General features: G+C 43.3%; 1 protein-coding gene and 1 long non-coding RNA gene across 2 annotated transcripts in view; one reads left to right on the plus strand and one right to left on the minus strand.

The window, feature by feature from the left end:
* Positions 1 to 1,161: 1,161 nt before the first annotated feature.
* Positions 1,162 to 15,043, minus strand: LOC144829230 (uncharacterized). Its single transcript, XR_013610610.1, has 3 exons — positions 14,950 to 15,043; positions 8,054 to 8,152; positions 1,162 to 1,555 (listed from the first exon to the last, which is right to left on the minus strand). It is a non-coding gene; the product is annotated as an uncharacterized LOC144829230 (long non-coding RNA).
* Positions 15,044 to 15,089: 46 nt separating this feature from the next.
* LZTFL1 (leucine zipper transcription factor like 1) overlaps positions 15,090 to 24,456 on the plus strand; it is a 392,396-nt gene continuing 383,029 nt past the window's right edge. The window contains exon 1 of the mRNA XM_078688161.1: positions 15,090 to 15,223. Coding sequence (XP_078544287.1) covers positions 15,221 to 15,223 — 3 coding nt within the window. The 5' untranslated portion in view covers positions 15,090 to 15,220. The remainder of the gene's footprint in view (positions 15,224 to 24,456) is intronic.

Below are 24,456 nucleotides of genomic sequence, written 5' to 3' on the forward strand. Positions count from 1 at the left end.
GTGGTGAGTTCAAAACCTTACATGGCATATGTAAATGGCTGCAAACCCACCATGTACACGTTTGGATGGTTTTTGCTGTTGCTTTCTCTTTCCACAGTTACTTTTTTCTGGGCGCATTAGTTCAGCTCATAACAGTCAGTATGCCACCATCCGATCCCAAATCTTTTATCTTTATCTAGGTCTATGCTTGGATCCCTGGATCTCTGATGCGTATCGAGCGCCTGTTGTTGAATGTATTATATTAGATGCTGAAATTGATTTGAGTTTCAGCAAACCCAATTTGGGTGGGTGAGTGACCCTAAATTAGAACAAAGGTACTGGTTCCCTCCTGAATATTATGTGCTGCCACAATATGGGTTTTTCTTGGCACCCACAGATATTGCAATACCTTTTATTTAGCTGTTTTGAGTGCTGGGTCTTTGTCTTTGATGATGTGCATAATGCTCTTTATTACCAATTTGCTCTTTTTCGGTAACAATCTTTGAAAAAAAATAACAGTTCTATACAGTGCTATACACAATGGATATTTTCCTGTTTTTCAAAAACATGTAATATAAATGCTTAATAAGTAATATGTTGTGGGTTCTGGTGACATTTACAAATCACTCAGCCTTTTAACATTATTGAATTCACCACATTTTCTCTAACAAAGTCAGACAGATTAAATGCAGCTTCACCCTAAATAATATACATTTAGCTCAATGAAATCAAAAATGGATCTTAAATTTCACAAAAACCCATTCGTTCATTTAGAACAAGGAAGGTGCATTTGTTGAGTATCTACATAACATCACATTGCTTATGTCAATTCAACATGTGCAATTGAATAGACTGTAAAATAAGTTATATTCATTCAGGAAACATACATATGCTGCAGTCAAGTGAACTTGACTACGCAAATTTGCACAAAAAAACATATTCTACACTGCAGGGACACATAGGCTTAGGCCTTTCAAACTTGTGAGGATTCAGTCACAAAGCTCTTGGAGTGATATGAAGACATTAGGCTTAAGTCTGTTTTTTTAAGTTTAAAAAGCTTTATTGAAGTAAATATGCAATGTAAACAACAGTACAGAAGAAATAGTCAGCAGAATTAAAATGAATTGATAAAATATAACATTGAAGAGAATCACCCCAAAGGGGGCACATGAGAATTACTAAGGGAAAAAGCTTTTAAAGAAGATTTTTGTTTTAAGGGAGAAAAGAAAAGAAAAGAGGGGGGAAAGAAGCGAAAAAGAGGAAAAAGAAGAAAGAGGAAGAAGAAATAAAGAAAAGAGGAAGGGAAAAGCCTAAGAAAACAGCTCATATATTGAATAAAAAAACAATAAGAACAACTCTATATACATGAAGCAAAAGAAAAGGGTGCGTCATATGGTAACAAAACTTCAAACAGTTCTAGAAAGAAAATCGGTTAACGGCAGCCATATTAGGTCCCTTTTATTAGTAAGGTAGTCGTGGTGGCAAAGGCACGATCAAGTCTATGATGATGGCATAGTAGGTTCCACCAGGCATTATAAGATAGTTTGGAAGTGTCTTTCCAGTTGGTGGTGATGATCTGGAAGGAAATTGCTATAATTTTACAAAATTACAATGAACATCCCAAATAGGTGAAAAGCCACCTATGAAAATATGTACAATTTCAAAAGGAAAAGCAGTGTTTAAAATTTTGTTCAATTGTGACCAAATTCGCAACCAAAGGGATTTAACTAGGGGACAATAAAAAAACACGTGCATGAAATCAGCATTATCATGAGAACAAGACCAACATTTTTGAGACTCGAGTAACTTAAATTTGCATATATCATAAGGTGTAGAAAAAAGTCTGTTATAAAAAAGTAACAGGTCTGTGTAGTGCTAGCCGAACAGGAAACTGTATGTATTTTAGACCATAAAGTAGCTGGACAGATCATGCTTTGATCCACTTTTCTATTCTGCTACCAGCTGGATCGCTGAGTAATAGCGTCCCGGTCAAGCCTAAATTCAGGAGACAATGGGCTTGGCTACTTACGGGCTCCAGTATACCCACATTACTGCCCAGGGCCTTTTCATTGGGTCAGAATGTGGAGGAGAGTTATTCAACTCTCTGTCATCAGCTCCTCGAATCGTTTGATAGGATGATTCCAATGCGTAAGGTGAAAGATAAACCGCAAAAAGTCACTCCCTGGTTTTCCAGTGACCTTCTCCAGCAGAGACTTCATTGTAAACAGGCGGAACGGGTCTGGAGAAGACACTATTCAGAAACAGATAGACTGGTTTATAAAAAAAACTCCAAGAGTATAAAATTCAGATTAGGTTGGCTAAAGCTAAGTTTCTCGAGGCCACACTGGCCAAAGCTGGTAACAAGTCACAAACCTTGTTTAAGTTGGTTAAAAATCTTTCCAACCCAGCCTGTGCTACATCTGCCATTCCGGCCTCGCAGGAACTTTGTGAATCATTAGCCTCGGCTTTTGAGGAAAAAATTAATACCATCTTGGCGGGACTCTCTGCCCCCAACCTATCTAGCCACCCTGATTTCTGCTCCTCGGAATTAGTCAGCGGAGTAGCGCGGGAGGTGATTATGGAGGAAGCAGTACAACCTCGGCTGACCTGCTTTCCTACTCCTTCCCTAGAGGATTTCTGTCTGTTGGCGAATGGTGTGTCATCCGATTCCCCGTTAGATCCCCTGCCACACAAGTTTTGGAAGGTGTTCCAGGCAGAACACTTCCCGCCGCTCCATTCCATCTGTTGCCAGTCATTGACCACGGCCATGGTCCCGGATAGCTGGAAACTGGCAGTGATTACCCCACTGCTAAAAAAAGTCACCTTGGACCCTTTATGTCCGACCAACTACAGGCCTATTTCACTCTTGCCTTTCTCAATAAAAATCCTAGAGAAATTGGTCACTAGGGTCCTGTCCAGCTTCCTTGAATCCAACGACCTTTTGGACGTGGCCCAATTTGGCTTTAGACCGGCCCACGATACGGAGTCTGCCTTGGTGGCCGTTTTGGACGACCTGCGTTCGCGTGTTGACATGGGAGGAGCAGCGTTTCTGGTGCTGCTTGACATGTCGGCCGTGTTTGACACGGTTGACCATGCGGTTCTACTGGGCAGGCTCCGGGAGGCCGGGGTAACTGGCTTAGCCTTGGACTGGCTGGCATCATACCTCTGTAACAGGCGGCAATCCGTGGCTATGCCGCCGTTTCGCTCGGCGGTCAGAGAGGTAAAACAGGGAGTACCGCAGGGCTCTGTAATCAGCCCGATCCTTTTCAACTTATATCTTCGCCCTCTAATAAGTCTGATTAAGTCATTTGGCATGTCTGTCATCAATTATGCCGATGACACTCAGCTTATTTTTTCCATCGAGGGCAGGGACGCGGTCTCCCTGGAATCCTTCCACCAAAGCATGTCGGCAGCTGCGGATTGGCTGCGTCAGAACTCGTTACAGTCTAACGGGGCAAAAACCGAAGTTCTCTACTGTTCAGCAGACCGTATGCCTCGCCCTCTGCCAGAAGGACTCAGGCCTTCCTCTACCTTAGGCATTGTCGCAGCGGCAGACTCAGTCCGTAACCTAGGTGTCCTGCTCTGGCCTAGTCTCCAGCTGGATGCCTTCGTTAATAAAACCACGGCGACCTGCATGCTGCTGTTACGCATGTTGCAGAAGATTCTTCCGCTACTCCCTCACTCAGCGAGGACGGAAGCAGTGCGTAGTATCATCCTCAGTAGGTTAGACTACTGTAACGCACTGCTTCTGGGAGCCCCCAGTACTTTAATTATGAAGTTACAGCGGGTACAGAACATGGCAGCTAAACTGGCGCTTTCGCTGCCATGGTCTGCTAAGTCCTCTCTCGCCCTTTCGGATTTGCACTGGTTACCGGTGCAAAAACGGATCTGTTTTAAATTAGCTTGCTTGGTCTTTAGAGCCTTGCATGGGCTGGGTCCAGTGGTACTGCGAGGTCTTTTTTCCTGGTACTCTGCTGCCAGACTCTTGAGATCCTCCTCGGCTTTCTTGGTGACTGTTCCCAAGATAAAAAGGGTGAGGATGGGCGGCGTCTCATTCAGCTTCACGGCCGCCAAGCTCTGGAACTCCCTACCTCTGGCCCTAAGGTGCAAGCAGGATCTCTTGTCTTTTAGAAAGGATCTAAAACCCCACCTTTTTCCGAAGGCAGTGTAATTGTCATCTGTAGGAATGTCTGTGGTCAAAGCGCCAGGATACCCTTTGGTTGACAGTTGCGCTCTATAAGTATGCCTACATACATACATACATAGTATCCCATGTCGGAAAGGAAAATTCCTGAGCTAAGTCTCGTTCCCAAAGTAATTCAAGTTTAGTTTTAGTTCTAGTAGCAGTAGAGAAAAAAAGTGTTTTATAAATTACAGCTGCTTTGAGGGGGAGTGAAAAATTTGGCACGGAGAGGGAAGTTGGGGAAGAGATGGGTAATAAAGATTGTTGTGAAATAAAGTCAGTTAGAAGATGTTTGAATGTATGATATTGAGAGGAGTGTGCATTGGAAATATGGAAAATATCACAAATCTGAGAAAAAGTGGGAAGTGCGTTGTCCTTGAATATTTGAGTGTAAGTCATAATGCCTTTATCGATCCATTCTTTCCAAAAAAGCGCTTTGTTAGTGAGTTTAAGGGATTTGTTATACCAGATAGGAGTAAGAGAATGTAATTCAGCTTGCGAGAGAAAAGAGTGAAAAAGAGATAAAGTAAGTGTCTTAGAGTGTTTGAGAGTAAGGGCAAGAAAACGTGTCGGCGGGTGAGTGAGACGAGTAGCATTAAGGAAGGAAAGAGGGGCAATTTGCTCAAGTTCCAAAGAGCTCCAAGCGGTTGTGGGGGGAGATACAGAATCCTCCAGAAACGACCATAGTTGTTTAAGAGTGAAAGCGGAATGGAAACGAGAAATGTTGGGGAAATTTACTCCACCCCAGTGTTTAGGTTGTTGGAGGCGAGAAAGAGATAAACGAGCTTTACGATTATTCCATAAGAATTTGGTTAGTAAACTATTTATGGATTTAAAAAAATAAAGTGGGAGTGAGATAGGAAGCATAGAAAGATAAAAATTAATAATAGGAAGTAACATCATTTTGACCGTTGCAAGTCTACCCCACCAGGATAAGAAGAGGGGAGACCAACCATTTATAAGGGAAGAAAGTTTTTTAAGAACATCCTTATGATTAATTTTAATAGTTTCTCTGATGGTGTTGGCATAAAGAATACCAAGACATTTAATATGAGCAGGGTTCCATTCAAAACCAGAGCCATGAAAGAGATGGGAAAGACAAAATTTATTGAGAGGTAAAACTTCGGACTTGTCTATATTCAATTTATATCCTGAGACTAAAGAGTAATCCTGTAACAAGGAAAAAAGAGCAGGTAAAGAAGTGGATGGTTTGGAGACATAGAGCATGATGTCATCTGCATAAGCTGTGTATTTGATCTTGACATTTTTATAAAGAAAGCCGGTATAAGAAGAGGAGCGACAAATTGTTTCTAAAAACGGTTCTAAAGCAAGGCCAAAAAGAAGGGGTGAAAGGGGGCAACCTTGCCTAGTACCTCTACGAAGAGAAAAGTAATTAGATTGTGCACCATTGACCCAAATAGAAGTAGAGGGGGCAGAGTAAAGTAATTGAATATAACGAATAATAGGAGGACTGAATCCATGCCATCTTAAAGCTCCAAACATAAAGTCCCAATTAACACGATCAAAGGCCTTCTCAGCATCCAATGTAATAGCCGCAATAGGGGATTTCATCTTAGAAGCAAGGTTAATGATATTAAGAAGAGTTCTCGAATTATCTGTAATGCAGCGTCTTTTGACAAATCCAGACTGATATATGTTGGTGAGATCAGGAATAATTTGATTAATCCGTAAAGCGAAGACCTTTGCATAAATTTTGCAGTCAGTATTTATAAGGGATATAGGCCGATAATTTTTACATAAGGTGGGGTGTTTGTCTTTTTTGGGAATGAGACAGAGCATGGCCTGAGTAAATGAACCTTGTGATTCACCCTTAGCAAGAAAATAATTAATTAATGAAAGTAGATGTGGTATTAAAACAGATTTAAAATGAAAATAGAAACGTACTGTAAAGCCGTCTGGGCCAGGCGTTTTATCCTTGGGTAAAAGAGTGATGGCATTAAGGATTTCAGTGTCTGATATAGGAGAATCTAAAGAGGAGAGATCGACAACATCTGTAGAGGATTTAGGGATAGATTGAAAGAAAGAGTCAATCTGTGCTGAGGAGGGGTTGGATTCTGGAGTTTACAGATTAGAGTAATAGTCGACAAAACAATCAAGAATTTTGGCATCAGAAGATTGAGATACACCTTGAGAGTCTGTAATAGAAATGATTTTGGTCTTTTGCTTTTTAATTTTAAGATAGCTTGCAAGCGATTTCCCCGCCTTATTACGGCCGCCGTACATTTTTGCATTGAATTTAAGAAGATTGTTGGAAGCAGAGTCCCATGAATGTTTGTTAAACTGCATTTTGGCTTGAATAAGAGAGGACAGTGTATCAGGGGAGTTAGTAGTGAAATATAAATGCTCCAAATGCTTAATTTGTTTAAGAAATTGGGTGGATTGGGCTATGGCTTTCAAAATCAATAATGCAGCCTCTAGCAGCGGCCTTAAAGGCGTCCCATATAAAGTGAAATTCAGAGGTGGAGTGAAGATTAGTGTGAAAAAATTCTGTCATGAACAAAGAAAAATGCTCTACAAATAAAGTGTCTAGAAGGAGGGAATTATTGAAGCGCCAGCGTTTGGAAGAGGGAATAAGAGAGGGATAATCCATATCTAGGATAATAGGGGCATGATCGGAAATAAGGATAGAACCTATTTCTGAATTTAGTCATGAACTGAAAAGTATGTTGGCTGACAAAAATGTAGTCAATACGTGAATGTGAGGCGTGAACCGGGGAAAAAAAGGAGAACTCAAGAGAGTCAGGGTGGGATATTCTCCAGGAGTCAATAAGGCCTCTGGAGGAAATTGCCTTATGAAAAGACTTTTGCATTTTAGTGGGAATGTACTTAGTTTTCGGTTTCTTGTCTAAAAAAGAATCCATTAGCTGATTACAATCACCCCCCAAAATTAGATCCTCAGAGGCGTGAGAGGAAAGGAGGGAAGAAAAATCATTCCCAAATGTATTGTTAACACCAGTCAGACCATAAACATTGCAAAAAGAAAGCTTAACATTGTTAACAGTACATTCCAAAAACAGCCATCTACCATCCGTATCCTGTGATTCATGCAACACTTGAACAGTTAACGATTTGTGAAACAAGATAATGACACCGTTTTTGTTATGAACAGCTGGGGAGCAGAAAGCTGCTCCAACCCATTGTTTGCGCAATGAGGACAAATCCTGTAAAGTTAAATGCGTTTCTTGCAAGAGAGCAATCTGACATTTCAATCTCGCTAGGTGATAGGATTTCGAATTCGATAGGATTTCAAAGTCCTTTAACATTCCAGGAGATTATTCTAAGACCTTTCATTCAAAAGGAGATGGAAAAAATAAAGAGAGGTGTGAAAAACCTGAGAGAAAAAAAGTGAAAAGTAGAGAAGGAAGGGAAAAAAAGCAGGAAAGAATGAATAAAAAGCCAAAGTAAGCAAAAGAGAAAGGAAATAACACTCTGTCTGTAAACGCACCAAAAGAAACTGAAAGGAAGTGAGCATTAAGAGGTTTCCAAAAAAGATATAGGAGGAGATAATGGGAAGAGGATGAGAAAGAATCAAGAATACAGAGAAAACATAGGAGAGGGAGGAAGAAAAGAGTAAAGGGGGAGACAGAGAAAGAAGAGAAAAGGAAATAGAGGGAAAATAACCTCAAAAAATGAGAGCAAAAAAAAGATGACAAAAAGCCACACGGCTTCAGTCACGATAAACATGACGGAAAAAAAAGCAATAAAGTGAGAGGTGGGTGACGAAAAACAGACTACCGCACGAGCAGGAGACAAAATTAAGAGAAAGAAGAAGTCCCAATAGTCATAATGAGAGGGAAAAAACAAAACAAGTAAAAAAAGAGAAAACCAATGACTAATTGCAACTAAGAATAACATACGAAGGCGACTTACCATTGAGAAGGAAGAAAAGGCAGCGGGCTGGGTTGGACAATATAAACATCTGGATAGTACGAAGAAGGGAGTGACGCAGTATAATTTCGGAAGGGGAACCTATGACATGAGGAAATAATAAAAGAATATTAACACGGGAAGAAAAGTGAGGAAAATCAACATATTAACAGAAGAGACAATAAATAAACTACACAAGAACTAGGGTTTGCTGAGTTCCATGTGATCTTCTTTGTGGGTATGGATGAATTTGCGAAGTTCAGCCGGATCATCAAAGCTGAAAGAGCGTTCCTTGTAGGTTACTTTGAAGAAGCATTGGTGTATAAGGCCATATCTAGCATTCATTGAGCGAAGCGTAAGTCTCAAGTCCAGGAATTCTTTCCGTCGAGCAGCAGTTGCTTTGGAAACATCCTGAGTGAAAAAGACCTTATGGCCGGACCATAGTAATTGTTTATGTTGCTTGGCATTTTGAAGGATCGTCTTGAGATCTGAATACAATAGAAAATACGCAATGATCCCTCTGGGCTTTGAAGTAGAGGAGGAGTTCTTCGGCCCCAGATGATGAGCCCTTTGGATGTTTACATCTAAATGCTTAGGAATACCAGTAATAGGAAGTACTTGAGTTTTCAAAAATTGGATGATGTCTGTTCCTTCAGAATTTTCCGGAATTCCATAAATTCGGAGATTATTACGTCGATTGCGATTTTCCAAATCCTCTGAAGTTTTCTTAAGTTGGTCGACTTCCTTAATCAGATTGGCAACCTTGGCAGAAACATCCTGAGCGTCACTAACTCTCTGTTCCACATACGTTAGCCTCATATCCAGACTAGGCCATTTATCGTCCAACCTTTGTAGAGTCGTGGCTGTGTCTGTCATAAAAGGGTGAATAAGACGTAATTCCTCCATAATGTCTTCCAATGTGACAGGAAGCGGAGATTTAGAAGGAAATGGAGGGTCCTTTTTAAGACGCTTGCCAGTTGTGGGATCTTTGCGTAAGTTGGAGGTGTTGCTATGTGCCTTAGAATGATGAGAGGGTTCCATTGTGAATAAGAAGCGCACTTATTGAGGAGAAATGAGCACGAGGATCCAAAAATGGAAAATGGCACCAAAAATAACACAAATGAGACTAACGCCAAGGGGCCATCATTGCAACAAAGAGAATATGAGGAAAAAAGTGACTGAGTACTCCAGATTAAGGGTGGGCGTAGTTCGCGAAGCAGCGCTACCCGAAGCTACGCAAAGTGCACTTCGCACTACGCGAACTTCACGTAGCACTAGGCGAGCTGCGTAGTAGCATGTTCGCACTGTGCAAGATGCGTTTTCAATGATTGCACAGTGCGGACAAGCATCCGGCACTGTGCAAGCATTGAAAACGGCATCTTGCACAGTGCGAGCTGTAGTTTTCTGCTGCTCGAGTAGATTATTACTCGAGCGGCAGCTTTCTCAACGCAAACAGGTAGTTTCTCATTGAGAGCGGTCGCGAGCATGCGCAACCACTCACAATGAGAAACCTGACCTCCTCGCGTTGAGAATCTCGCCGGGATGTCATTTTGCTTGCTCGCGGTCGCGAACATGACGTTCAGGACCGCGAACAAGCAAAAAATGACCGCTGCATTACGCTATGCTGCACTACGCATGTTCGCACTGTGCTACGTGCTGCTCGCGTAGTGCGAAGTTGCTAAAACTTCACAAACTCCGCGAGCGTAGCGTAGTGCTTCGCCCAGGGTTACTCCAGATTAGAAGAGTTATGAAAACGAAAATCCAGTCAAGGAGTATAGCAGGTGCAGGCAGCCAACAGCATAAGAGAAAAAAAAATTGTTCAGCGAGGTTAATAACACATCTTGAGATCCAAACAGCAGTAGCAGCTACATGTATCAATTGTGGATCACAATAGAGATGCAGCGAGCGTCCAGTATCAAAAACATTTATAAGAGAAGGAAAAGGAAAAAAAACGCTGCGTTTGAGAAAAACAAAATGGCGGCCGCATCACGGAGGAGTAAAAAATGCGAAAAAACTCACTCAAACGGCCATTTTGGCAGGTGAAAATAAACCCAGGGGTAGCATGATGGTTCCGACGCTGGAATCTGCAAAAGAAACCAGGAACTGCCGTCAAGAAATCGCCTTTTGATTTTCAAGCACCGCTCGTCACATCGGAGCTCCCTAAGGCGCGGCCATCTTGAATAGCCGATCACGCGCCTCGCATCAGGCTTAAGTCTGTTTAAACACGATATTTAACTTTTGTGGAATAAAATAATGTAAGGATATTGCAGAATCTGAGATGTCGAATGAATGCATTAGACTCAAATCCTAGATTGACGCAGTACGAAGCGTAGGAAGAATGGGAAGTTGAGGCATTTGAAAGAGAGAAATATAGAGGAGTTAACGGAAGATACAGGAATTGGAAGCATGGTTATCCTTTTGAAAGTAGGGAAGAAAAGTTAAGAAGATGAAGGAGAGCTGCAGTAACAGAAGGATTGTACCCAGTTTTAGTTGCTGATGATCAGACAAGAGGAAAGTGCATAGAGAAAAAGAAGAATGGAGAGACTTGATGATGACTAAAAGACCTCCGCCTTATGAAGAAAATGTTGGAGAAATAATCCCAAGTGCTCCACAGATGGGAACCCCATTGACTCCCCAGGTTACCAAAATAGCTAGAGTGGTAAGAGAAAATGAAACAAATTTATTGAATAAGGCAAGACTAGAGCAGGTTGAGAAAATAAATGAGTTACGTCTGAATGCTGAAGCATTGACAGTACCAGTGACAATTGGTACAGTAGTTCCTTTGTATGGGGAAAGACAGAATATGTTAAAAGTAAATTCATTAGTAGGTCTGAGAAATGCTAGCAGGGGTGGAGCGGCGATGGTGATGAATGAAAATGGTCAAGATTATCAAAATACCACATTATTAGATCTTTTAGTTTGTGAGTTGATAACGGAGACCCCTCAAAGAGGTACACAGTTAGACCCAACGAGAATAGGGCAGAATGTCACTCCAATAGCAGGGAGTTCAGCAGATCCTTTACCAGATTAATTGAATAATTGGATAAAGGAAATGACAAAGCCGAAACCACAACCACAGAGTAATAATGTGAATCAATTAAAACTAGATTTGGAAGAAATGATTATTGGGACACTAACTCCAGACAGATTAGGGACTTAGCAAGATGATGAGCTATTGTTTTTGTGTAAAAGCACAACCTGGAGAGCAGAGAACTTACATGAAAAGATATCTGAAGCTGCTAGTGAGTACGGAGTAGACATAGAAAAAGTATTACAAAAATCATACAGATTAGCTTTTACTGATAAGGACTTAGAGAGCTTGAATGCGTCTGGAAAAAGATTACAGATAAAAGAATTAATTAACATTCTGAAGAAATGGGGAGATGTAGATCGATGGAAAAATAGATGGTCGAAAAATAAGGAAGAAGCAGCAAGGAAAGGAGCATCCATGAATCCATTAAAAGAGACTGAACAGGTTGAAAGGGTGTGTGCGGTGAGAGAAGTACCAGGTGGTGGATATGTTCATGTTCTTTAGTCAAGGCAGGATATATTGTCCTTCACCAATGACTTCCACAGGTTAAGAGAGAAACCAGTTGGATGGTACAAACAGGTAGAAAGGTTTGTGAAAGTCTCAAAGGTTTTGTTAAAGGATTTAGATAGATTGTTTGAGATTGTTGTTCCATCATATCTATGGACAGAGTGTAAGATCACTGTTGATTGGCCAAAAGAAGAATATCCTAGGGACCATAAAACAGGTGCACCGTCTGACGAAGTGATGAAAAAGTATAATCAAGTAATCACGTTTCTGAAAGGGAAAATTTCCCCTAGGGAAACAGATTGGGTTAAAAGGATGTATGATGTAAAAACACGTTTAGATTGCGGTACATTACATCGCTGTTTTTACAACGCAAGTCGTAACAACGACTTGCGCTGTAGGGCGCTGGACTTAGGAATAAGATGATTTACTATAACAACTCCAGCCTAAGTACAGTAGGAAAGGTGTTGGAATAGTAAATCACACTATTCCTTAGTCTAGAGCGCCCTCCAGTGCAAGTCGTGGTAACGACTTGCATTGTAAAAGCAGCGCTCTAAATGTACTGGGGTGTTTTAACCTCGTTGTTAAGGTTGTTTCCCGGGTTAAAATTGACAGAATGACCCAGGAACCAAAAGAGTCAGTACATGCCTACTATGAAAGGTTATTGCAGGTATTCAAACAGTATAGCGGATTTGAACATACTAGAGACAAGGATATGGGACATTTTGTGTATCGTTTTGTGTTTGGATTGAAACCAGAAATTAGTAATATGTTTCAACAGCATTTGATTTGCTGGCAAAGCAAAATAATAGATGAAATTTTGAGGTCTGCAAAGTATTGTGATGACATTGAATCGATACATAAAAAATTAAAGGAGAAAATTATGTCGGCACTGTTGAAAGTGGCAGAGCAGCAAGAGGCGAATAATAGTCCTCAAACTGGTAATCAGATGGGTGGTCAGAGCCAAAATGGACAGAATTCCAGTGGAGGTAGAGGAAGATGAAAAATGAATAGAGAGTAAGCTATGAAGAAATTTCCTTGTCATGCGTGTGGAAAGCTTGACATTGGAAAAACGAGTGTAGACCTGCTAAAAAGATGGGGACAGGGGAAATCAAAATTTAATTCCACAGATGAAGAATGAGGTGGGTGTGAATCAACCGCAGCAGATAGTTACTCAACAGTTACAGGTACCACAACCTTCCATGCCAAATAATGTGAATGCTCAAGTGCAGAGATTCAGTGCGAGTACTGGATATCATGGAGGTAACCAAAGTGGTGAGAAACAAATTGTGCAAATGGTTTCACACTATTGGTTGTAGTGTAATGAGAATGATTCAGACTCATCTCAATGATGGTGCCTGAGGGAGAAGAGGAGTGCGTACTTGGTGCATCCTTAGCGGTAGACCAGTCATGTCCATTTGTTGATGGAAAGGTGGAAGAGAATGACATTACATTCTTAGTGGACACTGGTGCTACCCATTCTACTGTGAGAGCAGCAGAAATGCCAAACCTACCCCTCTCGGCAGAAACTATCCAAGTTGTAGGAGTTTCGAATAAGCATATTAGAAAGCCAGTCATAAATCCAATAGAAGTTCACATTGGTAACTTCAAAGAGATGCATCGGTCTGTGGTATGTAACTCGAGTGAAGTAAATCTTTTGGGAAAAGATTTACTGTGCAAGATGAATTGCACCATCTATTGTGCACCAGAAGGTATTGCATTTCAGACACCCGATGAGGATGTCAAATTTAAAATGATGTTAGCAAAGCAAGGAACAGAGGTTGATGAGTGTTTTTCACTTTTTACAGACGAGAATTTGCCTGAAGAATTAAGAAGTGCAGCGAGATCAGATGTGTGGGATTTTTCAGGAAAGGAAATTGGCCTAATGACAAACGTAGATCCAATTCAGATTACTGTTAAGGATGGTGCTGTATACCCAAACACACCTCTGTACAAAATGAGTCCAGAAGTAATTGTAGGAGGCGCTCCTATAGTTGACAAAATGATAGAACAAGGAATTTTAAAAGAAATAATGAGCAGTCCTTGTAATTCGCCTACCATCGGTATTAAAAAGCCCAAACGGAAATACCAGATAGTGAAAGATTAATAAAATGGTAGTACCCTGTTGTTCAATAGTACCAAATCCAGCAGTGATTCTTTACCAAATTCCCTGTGATGCCAAATGGTACACAGTTATCGATTTGTGTCAAGCCTTTTTTTCGATTCCTTTGCATCTGGAAAGTCAGTATTTATTTGATGTCCGGTTTGTAGATCGTGTTTTGGCATGGTGCCGAGTTCTTCAAGGGTACACGGAGAGTCCCTCAATCTTCAACCAGATCTTGAAAAAATGTCTGGTGAATTTAGGCATGCCAGGAAATTTGGTTTTGGTTCAATATATTGATGACCTACTGGTGGCATCAAAGACACAAGAGGCATGTGTGAAAGACACAGTTGCCCTATTGAACCTAGCTGAGGGAGGACACAAAATGTCCCCAGCTAAACTACCAATTTTGTAAACAAGAAGTCCAATAGCGAGGATACAAAATAGAGAAAGGAGTTAGGAAAGTGAACCCAGAAAGAATTAAAGTGATCAAACAGATGAGTCCACCCAAAACACAAAAAGAATTACAAATGATTTTGGGAATGATTGGATATTGTAGGCAGTGTATCAGTGGTTTCTAACTGACTGCAAAACCTCTACAGAGGTTAACACTGAAGGATGTGAAAGATCCGATTGTTCTGGATGATGGACTCTCTTTACCGAGAATCTGTGGCTATTTAGCCAAATGAAAGGCTTAATTTAGATAGGACAATCATTATCATCAACTATTCAACTAATTGGCCCATCGACCAAGTAGAAGTAAAGTTGATTAATTAAATTAGTAGGCGGTCTAATGACATTATACATGGTTCACAGAAAGGAAAAGTATTGAATATAAACAAATTGACCCTAGCGCAGCGCATTAGGGATTCTGCGTGAATGTGTATGGGCCATTGTTATTGTATGAAGTAAGTCTTGAGCCCTGATCAGGTATCGACCTCACGCTGGATCAGCCGCATTACACAACAACTGTCAAGTTTGGAACTAGGGCTGACGGTTCGAGCCTTGGGGTCGGCTCAACAACCTCTCATTCTGGGCAAATCACTTATCTCCACGCACCTAAATAAAATGACCTTGTGCTCATTTAAAGCGCTCCAAAATCTTAGTGACGAGTTCGGGCTTTATTAATTTGTAAAAATAAATCAATAAATCTTGATGTCACTGTCCCCGTAAAGTCGCGCTCATCCCTCCAGCTGCTGCCCCTGCGCGCTCTCTACTATTCAGCAAAATCTGTCGCGCTGTAGCGCAATACTACTCGCCTACCAGCCTAGTCTATAGTGCCATGCCAGCAGAAGCCAAATGACAGCGAAAAACGATGGAGAAAGCTCGCTTATCCCCTTGGAAACTCGACGCACCTTGTACGTCATTAGAAAGCGGCTGTAACCCAGTTCGTCACTTCCGCTTACAGGTTAGCTATGTACCAATAGAAGCTCCGGAGTAGAGCTCGTGAGTCTTATTCACCATGGCAACCGCATATCTGTAATCAACCGTCTCCGCTGAGACTGAGAGCCCGTGGTCTTGCTTATCTTCGACCATGGTAAGTCTTATCGTTTCCCGTCGCAGGGGGCGGAATCAAATTCACCCCTACATGTGTAACGGAGCTGTGTTTAATTTCTGGAACATAACTGACGTAGCCAGGTTGCCTCTGCCGGGCGCCCTTTATGCTGCTTATTATTTTGTTTAGAGCAGTCGGACGCAGATTGCAGTTATTGCACAGTGGTCTATGGCGTCAACCGTCGCTCCTGGCGCTTATAACTGGGACACATGTCCTGTTATTCTACCACGTATATTGTGCCGCACGCCTCTGAAACGTGTATTTTAACCTCAAAACCAATTAACCGGGTGCCAAATTTCTGAGTTGTGGCTGCTTTGAGAGTAGTGATTTGTGCTGTTGGTTTCACAGTGAAATCTCGTGATGAGAAGAACATCACAGTAATACAAACTACGGTAAAATAGGTGGTGCGGAAGACCTCTCTGCTACTGCTGAACGTTCATGGGCACCTCTGCACATTTTGGAAGAGGTTGAGTATAATTTGCAGGCCTCTTGTGAGTCATATGCTTTGTCGCTTGCGAGCAATTTTGTTAAATTAAAGAGGCGTAATGCCCGCATATTGCTTACAGTTGGTTGGCTTCACATCGTCGCAATTGTTTTCTTACTTTTGCTTGGTTAACCATGCTGGTTTTATTTCCTTTTTGTGTGTTTGTACCTCCCATGGTACATGGCCAAAATACTTCCTTTCTTTCCCATTGGCTTTCCTTCCCCTGCTTGTAGTTGACTGCTGCTCTATCTTTTTTTTCTTTTGGAGGAGTCACTCCATAATACTGCATCTGTGTGCAGGTCATCTGTTTCCACCCCTCTCCTGCTTCAAGCACCCTTCACCTTAGCCGAGAAACTCAATTTTCAGACTGCATGTTTTCATTATATTTTTAGCATTTTTTTTGTATGACAGACATATCCTTCTGTGTTGCCGTTGGCCCTCTCACCCTCTGCCCCTGTGGCTTTTGACCCCTCTTCCTATCTCTGTTATTACTTCAAACACGCTTCACCATAGTTGAGAAAGTTTATATAAATTGCAGACATGAACTCACATTCGGTTGCCCTCTCTCCACCCGTCCTTGTTGCCTTTAACTACTACCTTCTTCTCACCCTCCATACGTGTGCCTTTGAGACATAATACTGTAGTTCTTCGAGAGATTTTTAATACTCCAACCACCAGACCCACAGGGTGAGGCAAATAGGCAGAACAGGGCTGTTGGTCTTTAGAGGAGTGGGAAAGAACCAAATGAGGCTAAAGTGCTATCTGTTTGAGAAGAGTAAATCAAGTACTTCTGGGACAATAAGGAAGAAGTACAATTATGTGAGTCATTTCCTGTCAACTCTTTAACAATAATCTTTGAATCAGCAGAAACAGAGGAAAAGCAAATTGCTTATTTGACCATCCCAGAACCAGAGCATCCACCCCAAGATCCCAGCTCCAGGAAACTGGGACAGAACCTTAGAAGGAGGCATACAATTTTTCGGGATTCATTTTGAAATGGGTCACGAACCTCCTGTGGATCTCAAGGAAGGTTGCTTTGGTCAATGTCAAATTCTGGGAGGAGCAAAACACTCTACTCAAGTAGTCCCCTTCCACATTATCCAGCACTTTGACTGCAGACATTGAGAGAACATATCTTTTTCCCAAAGGTACAGGAAGCATGCTGTCTAGTTTAGGGATGGAGATTGCATACTGCCCTCATGATTGATACAAGCCACTGCGACATTATGGTAGACCTTACTAAGAGATTGGAGGGGGGAAGTTGTGATTCGAGATGGAGGATTCTTCTGCACATTGCTGTGAACTCTCTCCCGCTCGATGACCTCAGTGCTTCTGTTGTCATTCTCCCTTGCCTGAACTAGCGTTGCATCCAACCAATAGTGCTGTGATTCTTCATTATCACTGAGGTCGACTCTGGATGTATCAGAACTCCATTGTTTACATTGCCTGAATCTGACCATCATTGAAAAGTAAATCTGATTTATTTTATCGTCAAAATCAGCAGCTTCAGATTCTGGGATGCTGGTGGACAATACTTGTGAAGATGCCAGAGAAGTGGCCTCAAGAAAAGTCTTGCCCATTGCACTGTGAAAACACATACTATGCCCCATAACCTCTATCCACTTGTAAGCTAATGTTTCTTTCAGAGAAAGAAGAGACTCCAACAGGTTCTGCAAATGGACAGCCCTTCCCAGAAGAAAGAAGACTGTGCAGACAAAGATTTGTTGATGAAACCAGTTGATATTTGGGTACATTCGGGAGAAAACCATGCTGATTTTGAGTAATTAGGGTCTTTCCCAAATGTAGACTCATGAAAAGATATGTCTGAGGATGGAGCAACCAGTTATCCAGGTATGGAAAGATTGATATCCCTTGAAGATGAGCAACAAGGGAGTAACCACATTTATGAAGACCTTTGGAGCTGAACGAAGACCAAAAGAGAGAACCTGGATTGCCAGTGCTCAATCAATCGGACATTTATAGAGCGCAGCAAATCACCTGTTAAGGTCTCGAGACGATTGTGGCTGCTGCATGGTCGTATCTCATTCGAACATCCAGGTCTTGAGTTCCCCCGGAATTGCTGTAGAGAAGGGCCGGTCCTTAAGTGCAGGGGAAGGGTGTTCCATGTCTTGGGTGCCAGGTGCACAAAGGAGTGTCCTCCGCTGTTGGTTCGGCAGATCAAGGGTGGTGTCTGCGAGGAAGCAGGAGGCAGACCAGAGGGGTCTGGTAGGTTGGTGTAAGGTCAGTCGTTTGTTGAGTTAATGCTGTCCTTCATAGTGTAGTGCTTTGTAGGCATAGGTCAGCACCTTGAACTGGCATCTCTTCTGTATCATGAGCCAGCATAGTTTCCTGAGGTGGGGTGTGATGGGGGTCCTTCTGTACAGGTTGAGGATCAGTATTGCTGCCACATTCTGTACTGTCTGAAGTCTCTTCAAGAGGCATGCAGGGATTTGTACATAAAGTGCATTTCCGTAGTCCAGCCTGCTGGTGACGAGGGCCTGTGGTCATGGTCCTTCTGGTGTTGACTGGGAGCCACCTGAAGATCTTGCAAATCATAAGTAGGTTGTGAAAACAAGCCAATGAGACTGCGTTGACTTGTTTTTCAAGAGCTTGCTGTACATGATGATGCCAAGGTTGCAGGCATGGTCTGTTGGGTCCGGTAGTGGGGGCGAGGCTTGCTGGCCACCATGCATCGTTCCAGATCGAGGTGTTGTTCCCCAAGATAAGGACTTCCGTCTTGTCCATGCTGAGTTTCAGATAGTCGTCTCTCATCCATTCGGTCACTTGAATGTTTTGTATTTTACGCAGATTTCCTTATTGTGGAGGGTTGCGGGGTGACTGTGTGCTTTGACTCACTCCAGGTTCAGGATGTGAGTTGTGAGTTGGACTATAATTGGGGAGGCACAAATTATTCTTACTGTGTTTACCCCTTGGATGGGTGGGGACCTTTACGGCAGCATTGGCGGGGTGCATATGGTGGAACTCTGCAAAAACTTGGATAATAGATGGCTCATTTAAACTTTGTGACCTGGAATGTACGTTGGCTCAATTCTTTTGTGAAGAGATATAGGGTGCAAATCTATCTTCGTAGGCATGAGATTCATGTAGCAATGCTGCAGGAAACACACTTGTCTGACCCGGAGACTCAAAAACGTCATAGAAAGTGGAGAGGTGAAATGTTCTTGGCCACATACTCTACTTCTGCCCGAGGGGTGGTGATTTGGGTTGGCCAGTAGATCCCTTTACGGGTCACTTGTTGTGCAGCGGACATGGTTAGGAGATATATCTTGGTGCATGGAGTGTTGGATGGCACAGAGATATGCCTACTGAATGTCTACGCTCCAAATGCAGAAAACGTCTTTAATCTAGATCTGGAAAAGCAGTTATTGGCATATGTTGAGATTCCTATTCTGTGGGCGTGTTAGATGGTGCACTAGATAGGTACCCCCGAAAGCACACACAAAATCTATTTTGTCAGCCGCTCTTCAGGGGGTCATGGAGCACCTGGGTTGCCTGGATATTTGGCGCACGACACATCCAGATGATGGGGCTACACATGCTATACCCCGGCACACTCAATCTTTAGCCATTTGGAACGCTTCCTTCTCCCCCATGGGGTTGACTCAGCGATCCTGCAGATACGAGTTTCGGGGAGATTTCTTTCAGATCACTCCCCTATATTGTTGAAGTGGGGGACGTGGAGTGGTCGGCCGATAGTCCCCCTTTGGCGCCTACAGCTGGAGACTCTGAAAGACAGCATATTTCGAGAGAAACTTAGGGAGGTGACTTGCGGCTATTTTCATACCAACTGGCTGTTCGCTTCTGCCATGGGGATCGAGTGGAACACGTTGAAGGTCATGGCATGTGGGGAATGTCTGTCTAAAGTGGATGGTATGAGGAAACGACTAGAGAGGGACCTTTCAGTGGCAGGTGACACACTGGCCACCCTATAGGGTGAGAGCTCCGGCGTGGAGCAGCAAAATGAGGCCTTACTGCATAATCAGTGTAGGGTGGGGGATCTATGGGTCAGGCTAGCCTGCCTGGTCCGCTGCGAGTACCTTCAGCTGCTGCATCGGGAAGGAGCTAAAGCAGGGAGGCTATTGGCATGGCTCCTCAGGCGAGAACGCCCGATCATATTGACACTCAGGCGGGCAGATAGTGGCCATGTCTCCACTCAGACTGGTATCAATTCCTTATGGCACACTCACCTGGAAACAGTGTATAGGTAGGACATGGCGGCTAATTGGACTGATATAGGACGGTTCCTTGATGATCTAGTACTTCCACGCCTCATGGATGGCCAAGGTGACGACCTGAGGGGGAAAGATTTGCTTGAGGACTTACAAGAGGTGGTGCGGAATATGGCGTGCTGCAAATCCCTGGGCCAGGACGGTCTCCCGGGGGAGTATTTTTCAGACATTTACAGACTTATTGCACACTTGATTGTTAGAGACCTTACAGTAGGCCAAACAAAGGGGGTTCGTCCCTTCCGCTATGCGGGAGGCCCAGATAGTTATGCTCCCTAAACCGGGCTAGGACCCACATATGCCCGGCTCCTACCGGCTCCTATCCATGTTAGGTGTTGACAACAAAATGTTGGCTAAGGTACTGGCTATGCATCTGAATAGGGTGGAAACACAATTGGACCACACGGATAATGTGGGTTTATGCTGGGTAGAGGAACCCATATCAACTTGTGCATATTCTCTCATATACTACGTTGAACAGCAGACATGGATGTATGGTCAGCTGCTGTTGTTTTGGACATCGTGAAAGCCTTTGACACCCCGCAGTGGGACTACCTATGGGAGGTTTTGGAGAGAATGGGCTTGGCTCCGGACTTCTCTTTGGTTCGCTTACTGTATTGTCAACCAACAGCACAAGTCTGTAGTGGTGGTGTAGTTTCTGCAACTATTTCTATAGAGTGGGGCACAAGACAGGGACCTCGTTGTCCTCACTCCTTTTCGTGCTAGCAGTGGAACTGTTGTCGATCTGGCTGCGACATGACATTGCCCGCTGAGGCATAACTGTGGATGGTCGTACCCATGTTGTATCTTTGTATGCGGATGATGCACTGCTTTATATCCATCATCCAGAGGAAGCGGTGCTTGCCCTCCTGGACATTTTGTCGGCATTTGGGGCTGTGTCAGGGTTGGTTGTTAATAGCCAGATATTGGTTGTGTTCCCACTGGCGACCCTGGTTGGGACGGAGATCATGGATCTCCCCACCTCATCTTATACATGGGAACTTTTCCGTTACTTAGGTATACAGGTCGCCCATACGACTGAGGCCCAGTACACCTTTAACACAGGAGCGGTCCTTTCGGCTTGGCATCCTCTATTTGTTTCTGGAACCGCCTCCCCCGGTCTGGTATGGGACGAGTAGCTCTGGCTAAAATGGTCCTACTGCTTTGCTGCCTGTATGTGCTGCAGAACTCTTTCTGCTATATCATAGCACCGCCTTTGCCACCCTCAACAGCCACCTCGTCTCCTTGGTGTGGGCTGTGAAACGCAGCAGGTTAAATCTATAGATATTTAAGCTGGATATGGACCAGTGGGGCCTAGGCCTTCTGGACCTTCGCCTTTTATTACTTTGCTGGGCTCCTTCATTATGCGGCACAGTGGTGTGCTGAAGGACTAAATACAGAGAAGTAACTACTGGCCGACTGGGGCGCAAGGGTAGACCTTCCAAGGTATCTTATGATGGGATCCCACCCCCGTTTGCCCATTCGTGGTCCACCAGTTTGCATGGGCCTGGGAACATGATGTCACGTTTGTGCTGTGAAGGGCCCCATATACCAGATTACTTCCCCTAAAATGGCTCCACAGCTTCTGTCACATGCAAACAGTGATGGACCTGACTGGATGGTTTGACGGTGGGTTCGTGGCGGCAGGCGACCTATATCTCAACAGGACCGTCCTCTCCCCTGCTGACGCGAGAGAATGTTATCAAATCCTATAGGGCCTTTTTCTACAATATGCAAACTTATCACGTACTGCGCATGAGCTGTGGATCGCCTTCCCCGAGGAGCCAGAGGAATACCACACCTTGATGACAATCATGGATCTCGGCTCCTTTAGGGTATTCATTTCCTGTTTGTATAAAACCTTGAAGGCAGACCACAGGGTTGATTTCTCAACGGTCCAGACTAGACGGTTGGAGGACCTGTCACTGCCCCTTACGGAGGGGGGGAGGGCACTCACGCAGGTTTGGTAGGTGGCTAGTAATGCTCGTTTTAAACTGACGCAACCTGTCTCCACACCGATTATTGCGTTTTAATCCAGCCCATGCATCGGCGTGCCCTAATGCGATGCTGAACCCATGCAATTTACCCACATGACCTGGGCTTGTAGTGTCCTCCAGATCAACTGGGCAAGGATCCTAGAATTATTGAGGGATGGTCCGAGAGTCCTAGGTGAGGCATCAATCAAATGTTGTCTTTTAGGAGTTTTACCGCCCCCAAACAGAGGACCTGTATGCAAGATAAATTTGCCCTCCTAGGGTTAGCGTTGGCGAAGCGACGTATTGCTATACGCTGGACACATTCTGTGGCCCCTCGCCTGGCTAAATGGAAGGCTGACAAGTGTGAATGGGGGGTAGCTGAGGAGCACCATCTTCGCTCAGTTCGTAAAGATGAAAATGCTGAGTGAGACTTGGAGACATGGGGTAACATGCTGAAGAGGTTGCAGTCAGCTGAACAGCCGGATGGGGACACAGTGGACCCGACCCAGACAGGGACACCCTCCTTACGGGTGCAGACACAGGAGGCCGATCCACTGTTTGAATGATGGCCACTGTTAGGGGAATGGATTGAATGTCTGTGCAAAGAGTAGTGACCCCGGTGATGGGAGTCATGTCAAGACTGCCTACCTCCCTGGGAGTTCATTGGAAAAAAAGAGTTGGAGTTTCCTCCGATATTACTTCCAGATTTTTGAGATGTTTCAGATCTATGTAAACCGTTAGCTGTTGTCTACTTAAATGCCCCATATCATTTCCCCAAAGTTTAGTAATTTGCTGAGTCGTAGCTCCACCCGGGGAGATGGGGGAGGTGGATTCTGACATGTACACGGCTCCGTCTATATGCCTAGAGAGAGATTGGGTTGCATCATCACCTCCAATCGCTGCCGGAGTTTTTCTTTGGTTCTGTATTTTGATTTTCTCTTTTTTGCTATTGTTGTATTTGTTTGAACATGGGATTGTGCAGTACGGTAGGCAAGGGGAAATATGTAGTACAATGGTGATCATGGGCTTAGTCCCAGATTGTTCTTGGGTTGTTGAAGGCATTGAGAGAATAGGCGCTTATATGTTATGTAATTCTTGTCTCCACCCTCTATGTTGTCCTTGCACATAGTACCCACGTGTGCTCTAATGTTTGCAGATGACTGCACAGTTCTTTAATAAAAACATAAAGTAAAATGGAATGGTGGACGTTCCTTTAAACATCATGCCCCCAGACTTTGGAACTCTCTTCCCGTTGGTCTCCGCCACATTTCCAATTTGTTTTCCTTTAGAAAGGCCCTGAAAACGTGGCTTTTTAATCAATAATACTGTTATGTCTGTTACCCTTCTTCTTTTTCAGTAATGGGTCAGAAAGCGCCGGGACACTCCTTGGAGTAGCCGTGCGCTATATAAGTTACCCATTAACATAACATAACATAACATAAAATAAAAAGGTTTTCCCATGAAGCCAATCTCCACCTTACCAAAATCTGTCAAAGCAAAAAGACCAGGGAAGAAAAGGTTCTTACTCTTTAAATAAAGCAAAAGACCACCATACAAGGAAATTTAGCATGTTCAAGATGCGCAGAAACTAAAGTTCACCCATGAGTTGGTAAGGACTACACTGCATGCGAGAATACCAACGCAATATGTGCGTGAGCAGTATTCTACGCAATCTCGGACGCAAGTTTACAGCATCTGCCTGAACTCACTATACCTGTGTGAACTAACATACCCCCGCAGCACAAACGAAAGCTAGAGAAGCAAAAATGTTAACAGAAAACAGTATAAATCCAGAATGAAACTCAGAGAGAAAGATAAGCCAACGGGCTTTCTTCACACATGCAGAATGTGTTAATTCCTTCAAACAGGTTAGCACCAAATGAATGTACTTCGCCAACAGATCCATTCCACACTCCCCATAGCTTAGTGCTTCCATGGTGGCACCAAAATTCGCCGCAAGTCTAGCAAAAAGCGAAAATCAAGACTGTAGCACAGCTACAGCCTCAGTACTCTTGCTCCATGTCTCACAAGACAGAAAACAAAACAAGACGTTCTGAGGCAATGCAATCCTTTTATAGCACCCAGTTGAGGATGAGCGAGGTCAGTTATAGCATTTCTGTGAGAGTGGTAGCAATCCTCACTAGTAATGACTGGGATGAGGCCAAGGGATGTAGAGGTAATGAATAGTTATTTCTGACTTTTGTAAATGTGGAATGTTTTTGTTTATTGCTAATATTTTTCTCCTCAAGGCACAGAACAAAAATTCCCTCATTAATATCTCATGAATATGTATCTCTGTTGCAGTGGGGGAATCCTTCCTTGGAGATGATCAGTTTGATGATTTATGAAGAAATATGGCACTTTTTTATCGGTAGCTATAGGGTTATATGACTGCTTTGACGGGTGTCTTGAATGCATGCCTTCATTTTAAGGATTGGATGTGCTAGGGTTTCTTGATTTAAGAGATCGCTATTGTTGAATTTGATTCTCCATGTTATCGCACTGTTA

Source organism: Lissotriton helveticus, chromosome 4_1 (genome assembly GCF_964261635.1).
Source record: "Lissotriton helveticus chromosome 4_1, aLisHel1.1, whole genome shotgun sequence".
Taxonomy (NCBI): domain Eukaryota; kingdom Metazoa; phylum Chordata; class Amphibia; order Caudata; family Salamandridae; genus Lissotriton; species Lissotriton helveticus.